Source organism: Scyliorhinus canicula, chromosome 16, assembly GCF_902713615.1.
Source record: "Scyliorhinus canicula chromosome 16, sScyCan1.1, whole genome shotgun sequence".
Taxonomy (NCBI): Eukaryota; Metazoa; Chordata; class Chondrichthyes; order Carcharhiniformes; family Scyliorhinidae; genus Scyliorhinus; species Scyliorhinus canicula.
Window position 1 is genome coordinate 126,581,421 of NC_052161.1, and position 15,845 is coordinate 126,597,265.

The window sequence follows — 15,845 nt, forward strand, 5'->3', positions numbered from 1 at the left end:
CCTCACACCCCCCAGTTCCTCATCCCAAAGTTGGTTTGTACCTTTCATCTCCTCCAGCAGATGTTTGCCACATCAGCCCACAACAATCGCCAGCAGCTCATGTTTAAGAATGAAGGGAGGCTGCTGTTTTGTGTGTGTGAGTGAGTGAAGACAATGAACTGTTTGTCCCGGGCGGTGACCATAAACTCAGTGCTGCCTCTTCACAAACTCCTTTAAACTCTTTTTGCCTGAACTCAATGGGATGTTAATGCGCCTCATTGGGCCTTTCTCTGCTATTCATTCCCCCATCCAGCTTTTATGTCTCCAATCAAACTCGAGTGACTTAAACAAGCTCCGGGAGAGTCCATCGAGATTGTCTTTGGTCTGGAGTTCTTTCAAAGGCCGGTCGCGTGGCCCCCTTTCAACCTGCTCCCAAAAACTGGCTCCAATTTCCCATCCCAGGAGCTTTTTTTTCCTGGAGTATGGGATGGATTTTTCAGGGATGCTCCCAGATTGATTGTGGGCCCGGAGCTGGGACTTGTCTCTCTCTGTGAGCACCGAATTGGGGCTTTGTGAACTCAATGAGACGGAGGCGTTCCTGCGATTTTCCTCGCTGCAGGCACCGTCCTGGCTGAAGGCTGCTGTCAGGGACTGGGTCACATTTAATATGATAAACAGGAGGCCCCGGGGATTCGCTCCAACTAAGCAAATTGCTCCTTTTATTCCTGTTTTTTTTCCACAGCACTCGCACAAGAAAAGGATTCTTTTGAATTGGTTGGAAAGTAAAAAGTGTTGGTCGACCTGGATTCAAACTGGGAGGGAGATTGAGGCCCAGATTGAAGCAGAGGACAAGTCAGAGTGAGAAAAAAGGAAAGAGTGAAATGCAAAATGGAGGGAAATGTTTTTTTTTTATCTATAAATTTAGAATACCCAATTATTTCTTTCCAATTAAGGGGCAATTTACCGTGGCCAATCCGCCTACCTTGCACATCTTTGGGTTGTGTTGGCAAAACTCACGCAAACACAGGGAGAATGCGCAAACTCCACAAAGTGACCCCAGAGCCGGGATCGTACCCAGGACCTCGGCACCGTGAGGCAGCAGGCTAACCCACTGCACCACCGTGCTGCCCTGGGGAAATGTAATGGGTGATGGGTGTTGATAGGTGGGTAACAGGTGCCCAAAACAGACCCCAGGCGGTTTAAATGATCAGGTTAGCACGACACTCAACTTCCAGTCCATCGCCAGGGTGTCTGTCCCAGTCAACATTGCCCGTCTCAGCATCTGCAGAATTTTGCTTTTCTCTCAGAGAATCATAGAATTTACAGTGCAGAAGGAGGCCATTCGGCCCATCGTGTCTGCACCAGCCCTTGGAAAGAGCACCCTGTTTAAGCCCACACCTATCTATGTAACCCAGTAACCCCACCTAACCTTTTTTGGACACTAAGGGCAATTTATCATGGCCAATCCACCTGAGCTGCACATCTTTGGAGGAAACCGGAGCACCCGGAGGAAACCCACGTTGACACGGGGAGAATGTGCAGACTCCGCACAGGCAGTGACCCAAGCCGTGAATCGAACCTGGGACTTTGGAGGTGTGTGGCGACAGTGCTAACCACTGTGCTACCGTGCCACCCTACCCCACAAATGTCAATTTTTCATCCTTCTTTTATTCCTCCACAACCATGTTCACTCTCTCCCAGAAACCACTAAACCCTCGGCACTGTTAGGAATGTGGGAAATTAATGAGGTTCAAGGTGAAATGGAGATGGAAATGAAACAACAGTTAAGTAAAAGACTAGCGGGCATCCACAGGAATAATGCAATGCCACACTAAATTGCCCCTTAACTGGAAAAAAATTAATTGGGTACTCTAAATTTATTTTTTAAAAATAAATAATTGTCTGGATCGATAGATGCCAGGTAGGCCCCTTTCTTGTTTAGCTGCAGAATTACTCCACACACAGTCACTGGGGTAGCCTCTGCAGAATTGCTGTTGGGCCAATGACTTTGTACCTGCCTTAGCATGATCTTTCCAGACATTGGTGCGAAAGTACAACACATCCAGGAGCAGCAAGGGCATTGTCCCTCTCGACGTCCACCTTTCCAGACATTTTGTACCAGGTGACTCTGTGTTTGTTCAAACCTTCGCCGACAACACCCCGTGGGTTTCCGGGGTTATCCTCCGTCAGACAGAGCCTGTGTCCTACCAACTGCAAACCCAAGGTCGTACTATCAAAAAGCAGCTTGACCATCTTCGGTCCAGGAGATCGCATACTCAGAAAGTTCCTCATCCTCGGAAGCTTCTTCTTTGGAGGATTCTTTGGACTTTGGGGGGGGAATGTTATAACCCGCACGGGTTTTAAGGGATAGGGATGATCCACTACCTCATGGAATTTGCAGAATATGAGCTCCCCCCAATAAGGGGGTGGGGGACTCTTAACAAGTTCATGTGTCTTTGTATAAATAGAGTCGGCCAGTCAGGCTCCAACTAGAGAAGACTCAGAAGGGAATGACTGGAGCTGTACACAACAGTTAACGTGTTAAACAAAATAAGTTTTTTTTTTCTCTCTGTAACTCAGTGTGGACTCTTTGTTGCCCCTCCTACTGCCAATAGTTGGTGGAGGATCAGACATCAAACTGTAATAGGGAAAATTTGGGACATTCAGTCAGAGTAGAAGAGAACTTCCGGCCTTGCAGCTCAGCATTTGAGTTAAGGGTTCACAGTTGGGGTTGGGACTAGGGCCGTTATTCATTTCACAGTTGCACAAATTATTAATTATAGTTTAGTAAAACTTTGTGCTTGGGATCAGTGCTTTGAGAAAAGTATCCCTTTCATTTAAGAGTGCCACAGTAGCACAGTGGTTAGCACTGCTGCCTCACAGCGTCAGGGACCCAGGTTCAATTCCAGCCTCGGGTGACTGTCTGTGTGAAGTTTGCACGTTCTCCCCGAGTCTGCGTGGGTTTCCTCCCACAATCCAGAGATGTGCAGGTTAGATGGATTGGTGATGCTAAATTGCCCCTTAGTGCCTCTTAATTGCCCCTATCTATGGCGATAGGGTGCAGGAATGGGCCTCAATCTATCAGAGGGTTAGTGCAGAATCGATGGGCCAAATTGCCTCCTTCTACACTGTAGCGATTCTATGATTCTGTAGGCCATTGCCAACAGGTTGCAATCATCACAAAGTACTGATAACAATGAGCAGATTTTCAGAATTAATTTAATTGTCCATCTATAATTCGCACTAAAGCTTTCTGTGTGAGTTAGTCTTTAATTGAACGTTTAATTTGCATTAATACTTGCTGCTGTCACTGCTCTGCTTGGTTAAGTGGCAGGGTGGTGCAGTGGTTATCACTGCTGCCTCACAGCTCCAGGGTTCAATTCCGGCCTGGGGTGACTGTGTGGAGTTTGCACTTTGACCAGTGTCTGAGTGGACAGGGTGTGCTCTAGTTTCCTCCCACAGTCCAAAGATGTACAGGTTAGGTGGATTGTCCATGCTAAATTGCCCCTTAGTGTCCAAAAGGTTCAGTGGGGATAGGGTGGAGGCCTGAGCTTGGGTAGGGTGCTCTTTCCAAGAGCAAGTGCAGACTTGATGGGCCGAATTACCTCCTTCTGCACTGTAAATGCTATGATTCTATAAATGCAAGATGTTAATTCAATCTACACGAAGGGCTGAATGGACAAGTGAGTTCATATCACTTCCAAGCGCACAGCATGATACATTTAAAACACTGATTCTGTGTCGCAGTTAGGAGCACCGCTTGTTGTAAAAGTTGTTTCAAAATGTTTCTACCCTTCCCCCGCCCGCGACAGTCTCAAAGGAAGAATGGAAGATGATCTTTTCTGTTTGATTCGGGCTGTTGCTGGGAAGCGGTGAGGTGGGCCAGGGAGGGCAGCAGGAGGAGGCTGCAATGAGATTGCGAGCAGAAAATTGGGATTGTGTCGGAACATGGAGATCATTAGCACGGCGCTGGCTTTGAGAGCAGAGCGTGAAACGGATTTGAGATTTACCAGGGAGCGCGAAATGAGCTTTGAATAGCACCCCCCACTATGACATTGGCCGCCAGCCCCTTCACCGCCCTGTTGCACACACACTGATCAGCAGCAATTTTGCGGTTAATTTTCCGCCTTGTGAGAGACATCACCGCACAAGATGCAGATCCCTGCTCTCCTAACGCATTTCGATTTTGGGTGACGAAGTTAAGTTATAAAATATCTAGCAATGGACAATGAACTCTTATTAATAAATATACTAAAATTAATATCAAATGATTAAGGGCGACGCAGCCTGTTTCAATTAAGCCATTCTCTCTTTCAGGATTGTTTGTTATTTACCATTTGTATTTCCTTTCTTTCCATCTGTGTTTTTGTTCATATCTGATATTATTTTCCAATTTTGCTGCACCCACTCCTTTGATTCGTTCCAAAAGTAACATTGAAGCACTGACTTGAACAGGGGGACTGTGGAAGATCACCTCCCCTCTTTCAAATTCAGTGGAGAGGAATAATAAGAAAAGAACCCTTCTCACCCCTTTTACAATGGGCTCTTGCAACAGGAGCAAAGTGGCTGCTCCTGCGGGCGGTAAGCCGGCCTATTCAGATGCAAAGTGGCGATGGCTCTATAAAGCGAGAGGTCCTCGGTACAGGAGAGCACTCCCCCATTCACCCAATCCTCACGGGCAAGAGGTACACGCTGCTCTCCCAAAAATCAAAACAGAATACCCCCCCCCCCCCCCCCAAACAAGATCGGGGAAATGAAAAACACCACCAGACCGGTGGATCGATTTCAGTCGCCCCTCACTCCACAAGCGTGCAGTTACAGGAAGGTGGGTGTGAAATTTACAGCAATGGGACTCCCGTCTGTGTTTCCTTAACCTGGCCCTTTCCAACCGTAGCAAGTAGGAAGGAGCTCATGGGCTTGTTTGTTTTCTGTCTCCAGATTTCGAAGCCTTTGATGGAGAAAAAAAGAAGAGCTCGGATCAATGAATGCCTGGAGCAGCTGAAAACTCTGCTGGAGGAACATTATTCCAACAATGTGAGATATTGCGTTAGACCCCCCCCCCCCCCCCCAGACCAGTGTGCATGTGTGTGTGTGACCCCCCCACCACCACCACCTCCACCACCCCGGCCTTGGGAGTCATGTCGTGATGATGGGGATCGGGAATGTCGCTTTGTCATTTTTCTCCTTGTCTCAAGTTAGATGTGTTTCTTTCCCGACACAGATCAGGAAACGCAAATTGGAAAAGGCGGACATTCTGGAGTTAACAGTGAAACACCTGAGGGACTTGCAAGGGTCTCGCAAAGGTGAGCATCGTGGACCCGTCCACTTGACTAGACACTGAAAACATCTTCAATTGGTGTGTGTAGGAAAGGGTGGGGGTAACATTTCTTTGTAAGTTTCATTTTCTCCCAAGGTTACATCTTTCCCGAGGCTTTCTTTCGCCCCATTTTCCAAATCTTTTATGTCGGTGCTCTTATTGTTACTGATAACAAACTTATTACAAACGTCTCGAACCTTTCATTCAATCCTGCCTGATCTCTACCTCAATATTCCACCTTCGCTCCACACCCCTCCATGCCCCAACTAACAAATCCCAGCCTCACCGTCGTTTTGTCCGAAGGGATGAGATGAGAGTGAGTGTGTTCCAGACCTCCTCTACCTTTCAATAGATGAAGTTATGTTATAAGATGGGGACGCGGTTCATGTTAATGAAGGAGCTGACTGACAATTGACACTTGCCTGGTGAAGTCTGCCTCTTGTGACTCCAAATCAGTTAAATTCAGCTTTCGAGTGGCGAGATTACCCTTGTTTAACGATCAAATCCCAATGCGTGAGTAAGAGCGCAAAAGTGCGAGTTCGAGGCAAAATGCAAAAATAGACTTCTCGCAGCTGGGGGCGGGGAGTTCCTCTGGGGGAAAGATGTGGGGAAATAATGACTAAAATTCATTGCTGCATTTAAAACAATGAAAGAGGTTTAAAGTGAAGCTAAATAAGTAGTCGAGGGAGAGAGAGAGGAACAAGAGTAGAAGGTTATGGAGATGAATGAGCCGGGCGCAGGAGGATCGATGGGCTGAATGGTCTTTCTCTCTGCTGTGAATTCTATGACGTTTGAACAGTAAATGCTGAAAATAAAGTTTGAAACTTAATATTCTAAAATGGACAATCCCAATAGTTGGGTATGTGGAGAGGGTGAAGAGTAGGGACTCAGAGCACAGAGGGTTTTTATAGGAAATTGAGAACTTAGGTGTAAAATTTGAAAAGTATCAGCGATGAGACAATGAACTGATGTTGAAAGAACGAAATAAGTGATGGGGAGATTGGTGACATTGACTGTTTTTGGTTATTTTTAGGAGTTCTGATGCTCACACAGGAAGGGGTGGCTGAATACCAGGCTGGATTCCGGAGCTGTTTGAACGGGGTCAGCCAGTACCTGCTCCGAAGCAAAGGCACAGACGAGCACTTGCGCCTGGGAATGCTCAACCACTTAGTCAACGCTTTCCCCGTCTTCTCCGGCTGCAGGTTCAGCACCGCGGACAGCGGCGGCCGCTTGGAAGCCGTCCCTTCGCCCCGGGCTCGGCTCGCTGGTTTCCAGCCTGCCTCCGCCCCCCGTGTGGACAGCCCCGTCAACAACCCCCCTCTCTCACCAGCTGGAAACAGCAGCCCGGGGACGCCAGTGGCTGAAAACAGACCGAATGGCCAGAAGGCGGACACGGTTTCAGCACAGGACCAGTGTCCACCTTGCATCATTGCCCAGAGTAAATGCCCCGCCAAGAATACACTCGACCCTGCCTCAGAATGTCTGTGGCGACCTTGGTAGCTCCCTGATCCTCTGTACAGAGCCTGTATGAAAGTGCACTGCCTTTTCTATCGCCCCATGTAGTTTTGCGTATTTAAGATGTTCTGTAAATGTGTTGTAAAAAAAAATGAGTTTGAAATTTTATTTCTATATTGGTACACAATAAACTTGCTGTTGTTCAGATTGTCTCAAAGTGTTTATTCCCCATCGGTGAGCAGAGGGGGGGGGGGGGGGGGGGGATCCCGCCGATTTGAATCACTCTTTTCAATGGGTTATGTCCTAGTTCTGGAGTCAGTTCGCTGAGCACGTCTTTTATTCAGGCTCACTACCAGCACGATTCTTTATCCGGTTACACAGAAGGATGGGAGGTGACCCAAGACAGATCTTTAAAATGATGACCATTCAAAACTTAAGGATCGTCAAGACAGGATAGTCATTAAGAAATCCTCGAGGAATTCACGTGAAGTGTAAGGGTTGATCTGATCGAAGTTTTCAAGACATTCACAGGAAAGGCCAGGGTAGATCAGTGTTCCACGAATTGGAGATTCTAGATCTAAGGGGCATAGTCTAACAAAATAGGGCCAGACCATTCAGAAGATGTTAGGAAGCACTTCTGCACTGGAAGGGTGGTAGAGAGAATTGTAGGAGCAGAGAGATCTGGGAGGGTTGTAGGACTGGAGGGATTGGGTGTGGCGGCAGGGGGAGGGGGACACTGAGGGGTTTGGATTAGAATTTAAAATGTGACCTCTCTCCCACAAATGGCAATTGATGCTTGATCAGTTATTAATTTTAACTCTGAGATAGATAAATTGTTGTTAAGCAAAGGTATGAAGGGATACGGGCCAAAGGTAGGTTAATGGAGTTAGGTCACAGACGACCCATGATCTCATTAAATGGAGGAGCAGGCTCGATGCGCTGAATGGCCTACTCCTGTCCCCTATACCCAGAGAATGGCTTGAATGTGGGACAAGGAGTAACATTAATGCATTTAAGGGCGGCATGGTAGCGCAGTGGTTAGCACTGCTGCCTCACGGCTCCGGGGTCCCAGGTTCAATCCTGGCCCCCGGTCACTGTCCGTGTGGAGTTTGCACATTCTCCCCGTGTTTGCGTGAGTTGCACCCCCACAACCCAGAAAGATGAGCAGGATGGGTGGATTGGCCACACTAAATTGTCCCTTAATTGAAAAAAAGAATTGGGTACCCTAAAAAAAAATTTTTTTAATATTGGTGCATTTAAACAGCATCCAGGAAATGAGATGAGGGAGAACAGGAATGGATGGATATATTTAATATGGTTAGACAAAGTAAGAATGGGCGAAGGCTCGCGTGGAGCATTGACCAATTGGGCTGAATGGCCTTTTTCTGTGATGTGCATTACATAAAATAATTGCTAACTTAAGAAAAATCAGCACGTTGCTGTGGGCATGAAATTATCTGTAGGAGACCACCTTGCACCCTGGCACTGCCAGCCCCATCCCAGTGTTGTGTGCAGCCCTTACATTGTAACTCCAGCTGGTGTGAAACTGGCTGGTTTCCCCTCCTCCAGCGTATCTTCCCTCCCTTTCGAGGCTTCTTGGTTGGCTGTAGCTTCCAACTATTTTGATCAACGAAAATAACTAATTAAACTAAACCAAATCAACTGAGAGGCAAATTAAAGGGACAGTCCCTTAAAGAGAAACTGCCTCAAACAAAAACAAATCGAATCACAAACGAGACTTCAAACATCGGCTGGAGTTTCCACAATTGTGATTGGCCGAGTTCAATCCAGGCAACATGTGTCCATTGATGGACTGCATCACTTGGAGCCCGGTTTACAACAGGAGTCACTGGGTGATGGTCACCCTGTTCAAACGTGGTGAGGGAACGAACACCTCTGGCAATTACCTGCGATTTATTTTACCAAGGACTTGCAATTTATTCAGCATTTTTAATGTAGCAAAATGTCTTTAGGGCTTCACAGGAGCATTGCCGCGCAAAATGGTCACTGAGCTAAAGAAGGAACCGGGTTAGTTTGAAGAAATGTCTTAAAATGAACGAGTGGAGAGGTTGAGGGAGGAAATTCCAGAGGGGATTCTTAGGGCCGAAGCAGCTGAAACACACACACACCGATTGTGGGGGGTGAAAAAACTGGGAGATCTGCAAGGGAGCAGAATCGGGGCAATGCAGAGTGTTGTCAGACTGGAGGGGGTACGAAAATAGGCCGGGAGGGGGAGGGTGAGCGGACGGCTGTGGCAATGTACAGACGGATTTGGAAGTGATGAGAATTGTAAAATCCAGGCATTAGTGAAGTGGAGCCAATGGTGTTAGTGACTTGGCGTGATTTAGGATGCACGTGTATCTATGTGTTTAGAAAATGCAGACACTGTGGAAAGATTTCAAATGTAACTGATGGGAGGGGAGATGCTACACTTGAGTTCAAACGACGCACTCTGTTCTTTCTCGACGGGTTCATTGAACTAAAGTGCCTCGCTGGTGGTATAAGTATGTGTGTCTCAGACTAGAAGATTCACAGCAATCCGCACCCACTCTCAGATTGTCACAGGACAATCAAGAAGAGAGCAATTGAGAGCAACATGATAGGATGTGACAATAGATTTTGCATGAGGAACTAACTGTATGGGGAATATATTTATTCATCAGGATTTGATTTTTTAAGACTTTTAAAAACTCAATTTTCTCATCTTCAGACTGAGTATTGAAGTGATACGGGCCAAAGGCAGGCTAATGGAGTTAGGTCACAGACGACCCATGATCTCATTAAATGGAGGAGCAGGCTCGATAGGCTGAATGGCCTACTCCTGTCCCCTATACCCAGAGAATGGCTTGAATGTGGGACAATGAGTAGTTCGGGCCAATGATGTATATTTTCTGAGGAGAGTCTTTCTTGGCGATTTATTATCCCCTCACAGAGAACAAGGATTGAGAATTCCAGCTTTTCCACAGGATTATATGTTGCACGTTTTAGGTTCAGGATCTGAAGCGCACAATAGAACTAAGACCCAATATAGTATATTGATTGCGTTAGTCATGGGCAGACATCCTGTTGGGTGATTGAGGTATTTCATAAAATGTGCAGTTAATCATTAACCCCGCAATAGTCATTAATCAACAATGTGATTCCCATTTCCTCTCTTTTCACTGCGTCCATAATAAAACAAAGAGCTTCCACACAACGTTATAAAAAAACTGAACACCACAGACTGACTTATAGTCCTGTTATTGAAATTATCCTTGTATGTGTACTCGCTAACGAGGCTCCAGTAGGTTGATGACAAAAGATAGTTCGCCTGCCAATCCCCAAGTCACGATTTCGACGCCATTGGCATAAACCGTGAAGCGAAGATGAGAGAAACAAGGATGTGGGGAAGACCTATTCAATTAGCTCATGGTTGATCAGCTGCGCAACAACTTTTACCTGCTTTTGCTCCCCATCCAACAATCTCAATCTTCCATTGCGCCAACGTTCCCAGCCTTTGAAGGGATAGAATTTCACAATTCCCACTGTTTTGTGTGGTAAAACACTTCCTGGAGTCGCTCCTGAACGGCCAAGCTCTCACTTTAAGGTTCTGTCTCCTTGATTCCCCCACAAGTGGGAATATTCATAGATTTCTATTCATAGAACATACAGTGCAGCCCATCGAGTCTGCAGCGACCCACTTAAGCCCTCGCTTCCACCCTATCCCCGTAACCCAATAACCCCTCCTAACCCATTTGGTCACTAAGGGCAATTTATCTTGGCCAATCTATGTAACCTGCACGTCTTTGGACTGTGGGAGGAAACCGGAGCACCGGGGAAACACACGCAGACATGGGGAGAACGTGCAGACTCCGCACAAGACAGTGACCCAGCGGGGAATCGAACCTGGGACCCTGGTGCTGTGAAGCCACCGTGCTATCCACTGTGCTACCGTGCTGCCCCTTAATAGTTTCGATCAAAGCTATCAGACCCTGTTGACATTTTAAACATTCCTACTCTGCTTTTCAGAAGGAAGGTATGGGCATGTTTGTATTCATGGAGTGTATCTCCATAACCCACTTCGATACATCATCAAAAGATTATGTTTATAGAATGGTTAGTATTGGTGATATCGTTCCCTTGAAGTGGGAACTAGCTGGGGTGATAGGATTCATGGTGGGGTGGTTTGGGGGTTGTACCGGTTGGAGGACATTCAGAAGGTCGGTCAGGATTTATCCCCCAAGATAATGTTACTCTTGCGGCGATGTGCTCCAGAACACCAATACAAACACAGCACACCAATACAAATGTAGCAGTATAACTGCAGTCTTGGAAAGACAGTTCCCACGTACAAGATAATTAGATGCATTCGCGTTATAATCTTAGCTTTGCATATGCACTAAAGCAGATTTAGAGCAAGTCCCCAGTTCTTAAGAGGGACTTTAAAATATTTCTTTCTCAGATAAGTATGCCATAGGAAAGGCAAGGCTGACTCTGGACGTGGTGAAACAGCCTGTGTTATTGTCACTGCCACACTAGACTTTTCCAATGTTCTGCAGGCCTGTCTCACACTTTGCAACCTCCATAAACTTCAGTCCATCCACACCTCTACTGCCCATGTCCTAACTCACACCTAAGGCCTGTTTACCCTTCATCCAGGATCTCACTGAGCTACATTGGGTCAAATTTAAAATTCTCATCCAACCCCCTCAGTGTCTTCCCCACCACTCCCAATCCCTCCAGCCCTACAACCCTCCCGGATCTATCTGCTCCTACAATTTTACCCCCTTGTCCACCCTACTCTTTCTTTGCTCCACCAGTAACAACTGAGCCTTCAGCTGCCTAGTTTTTGAATCTCTTCCTGAAATCGCTCTCCTCCTTAAAATCGACCTCTTTGGCCAACAGGATTACCCGTCCTAATAGCTCCCTTTGCTGGGGAGGAGTCTGGCCTTTTACCTGATAACCCTCCTGAGAAGCGTCTTTTGACCTTTTACTGATTCAAGGCTCTGTGTAGATGTTGTTGCGGCAAAGAGTTGATGAGCATTAAGGAGCAAGTCTTCTGTGACCCGGAGAGTCAGGTTGTGTGTGAGGGAGGCCGAGGAGAGAGTCGGTATGGGCAATAGAGCAGACTCGGAGTTAGAGGTAGAAAGTGTTAGAGAGGATGTGTGAGAGGATATGGAAAGGCGAGTTTGTCTATAAGGAGGAGACATGATCACATTAACACACCGACAGGAATCTGAGCCAATTAGAAAATCAATACAATCCTTCCTCGTGTGGAAAAAAAAACACATTTTCACATGCCCCCCCCCTCCCCCCGCCCTCAGATTAATCAAACTCTTTGTTTCCCTCGCTCTGCCCAAGCTGGGGGGGGGGGGGGGGGGGGGGGGGTACAATTTTCTCAAAGGAAGATCAAGCCTATTGCAGGAGTTGATTACTGGAAGTGCGGTCCGGGGAGCAGTCCTGGGGAACTAGGAGGTCACTGACCTGCAACCCAAGTCCAATACAATGATTCCGGGTCAGGTGTCCATCATCCTGAGTGACAGCTCATTTGATGAACCTTTGGATTGTCTTCTCAGATACAATTTCAAATGGCTGGAGGAGAGAGCAGAGGGGGACAGGGAATCGACTCTGTGAGTCATGCAAAGAAACTACAATCGTTGCCCCCCCCCCCCCCCCGCTCCGAGCAACCTCCTGAACAGCAGAACCCCTCTTTGAAACTCTTTGAGAGCTGCCTGGGAATACAGGGCGGGCAGTGAGGCGTGCTTCACTGAGAAGAACACGGTTACACAGCGCCAGGCTGCAAAAATAGTAGAGGGATGATTCAGGGACATCAAGTGTGAGGTTTGGAGAGTGTTAGAGCCGAGGATGTTGGCCATCCTAGGAAAGGATGAGTGGACTTGGAGAAGGGGGGACATGAATGACTCTCACATGGGGGTGGGGTGCACAGGAAGGAGGGAAATATTTGGAGATTTCAGTAACCAGCCATGATCACAGTGAGGGGCTGGAGAGAGGGGAGTGCTGAACACTAACGGTGGCAGATTGTCCAATATTTAACTGACCCTTTCTTAATTCTTACCCTGAATACAACAAAGCGAATCGGGTCACTTTACGACTTTTGTGGGATTCTTTGCGGATAATAGTCCGTATTGGAATGTTGCTCCCCCCCCCCCCCCCCCCCACACACACACATTTATTAACTTTCAACTTTCACTTCATTCTTAACTGGGAATCTTGCTGTGGATAATTTGATAGGAATTTTCGTCAGGATACATCAAACGTTATTTGACACCATTGATGTTTGAGAGGATTGACAATTTTGCTTTTGTATCCCGTCCCACGAGGCAGCAAAGAGCTGCAAATTGTGACAGCTCAAGGGTTCCGCATCTTGTGCGGTGATGTCCCCCTCACAAGGCGGAAAATTAACCGCAAAATTGCTGCTGAGCAGTGTGTGTGTGTGTATGTGTGTGTGTGCAACAGGGCGGTGAAGGGGCTGGCGGCCAATGTCATAGTGGGGGGTGCTATTCAAAGCTCATTTCTCGCTCCCTGGTAAATCTCAAATCCGTTTCACGCTCTGCTCTCAAAGCCAGCGCCGTGCTAATGATCTCCATGTTCCGACACAATCCCAATTTTCTGCTCGCAATCTCCCTCGCCGACCCCCCCCCCCCCCCCCCCCACCACCACCCACACACAAACCCTTCCCCCTCTTCAATAAGCAATGCCATGCTGTAATCTTTGGGAAAGTCTGTGCAGTGGAAATGAGATTTGCCCTCTCGTCCATTGCAGGAAATGAAACTGGTGAAGTGGGTCCATGGCGATGGACAAAGGGACAATTGAGGCGTCAATTGCACATGCAGAGAGCAGGTCCCCGTTTAAATCAAGCAGAGGTTTGAACGGTTTACCAGGTTGAAGGGTCGAATGGTCTGCTCCACATAAGGAGCACCGACTACAACCATAAAGCTCCAGGAGCTCAGGAGAGGCCCCTCCTGTGAGAAGAAAGGATTCCTGTGCTCGGGTTTACAGAGTTTGCATTGACACAGCGCCTCTCCCATCCCCAGGATGCTCAAAATAACTTCTGCAACCAAAGATGACTGCTGGGTTGGAAGGAGCAGCCGCAGCCCAGTTGCGCACAGTAAGATCCCAACTCAGCAAATGTGAGGACGACCACCGGGCATTGTGTCTCAGCAGCCAGTGCAGTGTTGCTGGGGGGGGGGGGGGGGGGGGGGTCGCTGTCCTCTCCACGCCTGTCAGACCACTTGCACTTTTCACAGGCCCACATTCCTTTGTGCAAAGACAGAGAGAATTGGTGAATTGAATGGAGAGAGAGAGACGCCAGCTGACTGTGTGAGGGAGAAAGGCCCGTTTCCAATCTCCCTGTTACGGTTATTAGTGGATTTCTCCATTTCCCACACTGCGATAGGGCGACACTCCCAGCCAAGCTCTCTGCCTTTTTTCTTTTTTCCGACAAATGCTTTCATTTATCATCGTTTCTCCCTCGATACAGGCACTCACAGATCATGTCACTCACACCCAACCCCGGAAAATTGCACCTATTTGGGTTAATTGAGCAGAAGGGAATTCTCCTCCGGTGTTGTGGGTAAAGTTCCCTTTGATATAATCGCGTGTACAACACATTCACACCACGCCTGACATGCTGTGGAAATTGGTTATGTGCATTCGGAATATACTTGTAGTGATGTCTGACAGCAAAAAGCAGCTCTTATTTTGTCCGCTTTATCTTCCCTAGAAATCGAAAATTACTCTAATGCCACCATTTCCAGAACTGTGCAGGGTGCAATTATTTTGCAGTAAATGAACATGGTAGAGAGTTCCTGCGTTTTCCACACGGGCTAATGTATGTCCAATCCACTCTGGTCACTTCCGAAAGGAAAGGTTAGAGGGGAAATTAAATAGAGATGTAAAAGATTATAAAGGGTTGCTGGAGAGAGGAGAATGAAATGAAAATCGCTTATTGTCACGAGTAGGCTTCAAATGAAGTTACTGTGAAAAGCCCCTAGTCGCCACATTCCGGCGCCTGTTCGGGGAGGCTGTTTCAGGAATTGAACCATGCTGCTGGCCTGCCTTGGTCTGCTTTCAAAGCCAGCGATTTAGCCCTGTGCTAAACAGCCCCTTAGTCGAGAGAGTAGAGAGAGATCAATATAAACCTAGTCCACTGGAGGAAAACCCATAACCAGAGGACAGAGGGAGGTAGTGGCGAAAGTGGTATAGTCGCAGAGGCTCAGAGTCATGCCATCTCGGCAGATGGTGACATTTTAATTCCATTTTTAAAAGCTCTGGAATGAAAAGTCTACAAATGACCATGACAATCACTGTCGATTGTCGTTAAAACCCATCTGATTCACTGGAGGTCTGTCCTATGTGACTCCAGACCCACAGCAATGTGGTTGACTCTTAAATGCCCTCAGGGGTTGGCAATAAATGCTGGCCCAGCTAGTGGTGCACACATTCCATGAATAAAAACAGGCATAGAAGTCAGCACAACAGGCCCATCAGCCCATCGTGTCTGAGACGATCAAAAACAACGAGCTAAGTATTCTAATCCCATTTCCAGCACTTGGCCCATAGCCTTGTATGCCTTGGCATCACAAGTACACATCTAAATACTTCTTAAATGCTATGAAGGTCTCTGTCTCCACCACCCTTTCAGGCAGTGAGTTCCAGACTCCCACCACCCTCTGGGTGAAAAGGTTTCCCTTCACATCCCCTCTAAAACTTCTGCCCCTTACCTTAAAGCTGTGTTAATTCACAAAAGAACCAGAGGGTAGTACAACTACATTGTGTGTGTGAGGATGGGTGGGTGTGGGGGGGGGGGGGGGGGGGAGGGGGGGGAGGGGGGGGGAGGGGGGAGAGTTGTGGTTCACGTGAAGAAAGATTTGGAAAGTTAAAGAAGGAGCACAGAGCAATAGTGCAGGATAGCGACATGGTTAATGATAATCAGAGTGTGAGAGGAGGGGATAGAGCATTCAAACACACAAGTGCACCACAAAATAAGATCAGAATGGGTAAAATTGTAAAAAGACAGATGTGAAGGTTCTTCATCTGACTGCAAGGAACGTTCATAATAAGATTGTGGATTCATAACAAAAATATGTGATTT

At 47.3% G+C, this 15,845-nt stretch overlaps 1 protein-coding gene across 1 annotated transcript; it reads left to right on the plus strand.

The window, feature by feature from the left end:
* Nucleotides 1–4,732: 4,732 nt before the first annotated feature.
* On the plus strand, nt 4,733–6,846 carry LOC119979304 (transcription factor HES-3-like). Its single transcript, XM_038821379.1, has 4 exons — nt 4,733–4,804; nt 4,918–5,013; nt 5,201–5,282; nt 6,330–6,846. Exons 1-4 carry the CDS (start codon nt 4,733–4,735, stop codon nt 6,794–6,796), a joined length of 717 nt encoding a protein of 238 aa, XP_038677307.1. The 3' UTR covers nt 6,797–6,846.
* Nucleotides 6,847–15,845: the final 8,999 nt, after the last annotated feature.

What these genes read in the sequence shown, in the direction of transcription:
- LOC119979304 (XM_038821379.1), top strand. Translation starts at nt 4,733, where the DNA reads ATGAAAAACACCACCAGACCGGTGGATCGATTTCAGTCGCCCCTCACT. An exon ending in AGGAACATTATTCCAACAAT is followed by an intron (nt 5,014 to 5,200) that starts GTGAGATATTGC and finishes TTCCCGACACAG; the next exon opens with ATCAGGAAACGCAAATTGGA. An exon ending in CTTGCAAGGGTCTCGCAAAG is followed by an intron (nt 5,283 to 6,329) that starts GTGAGCATCGTG and finishes GGTTATTTTTAG; the next exon opens with GAGTTCTGATGCTCACACAG.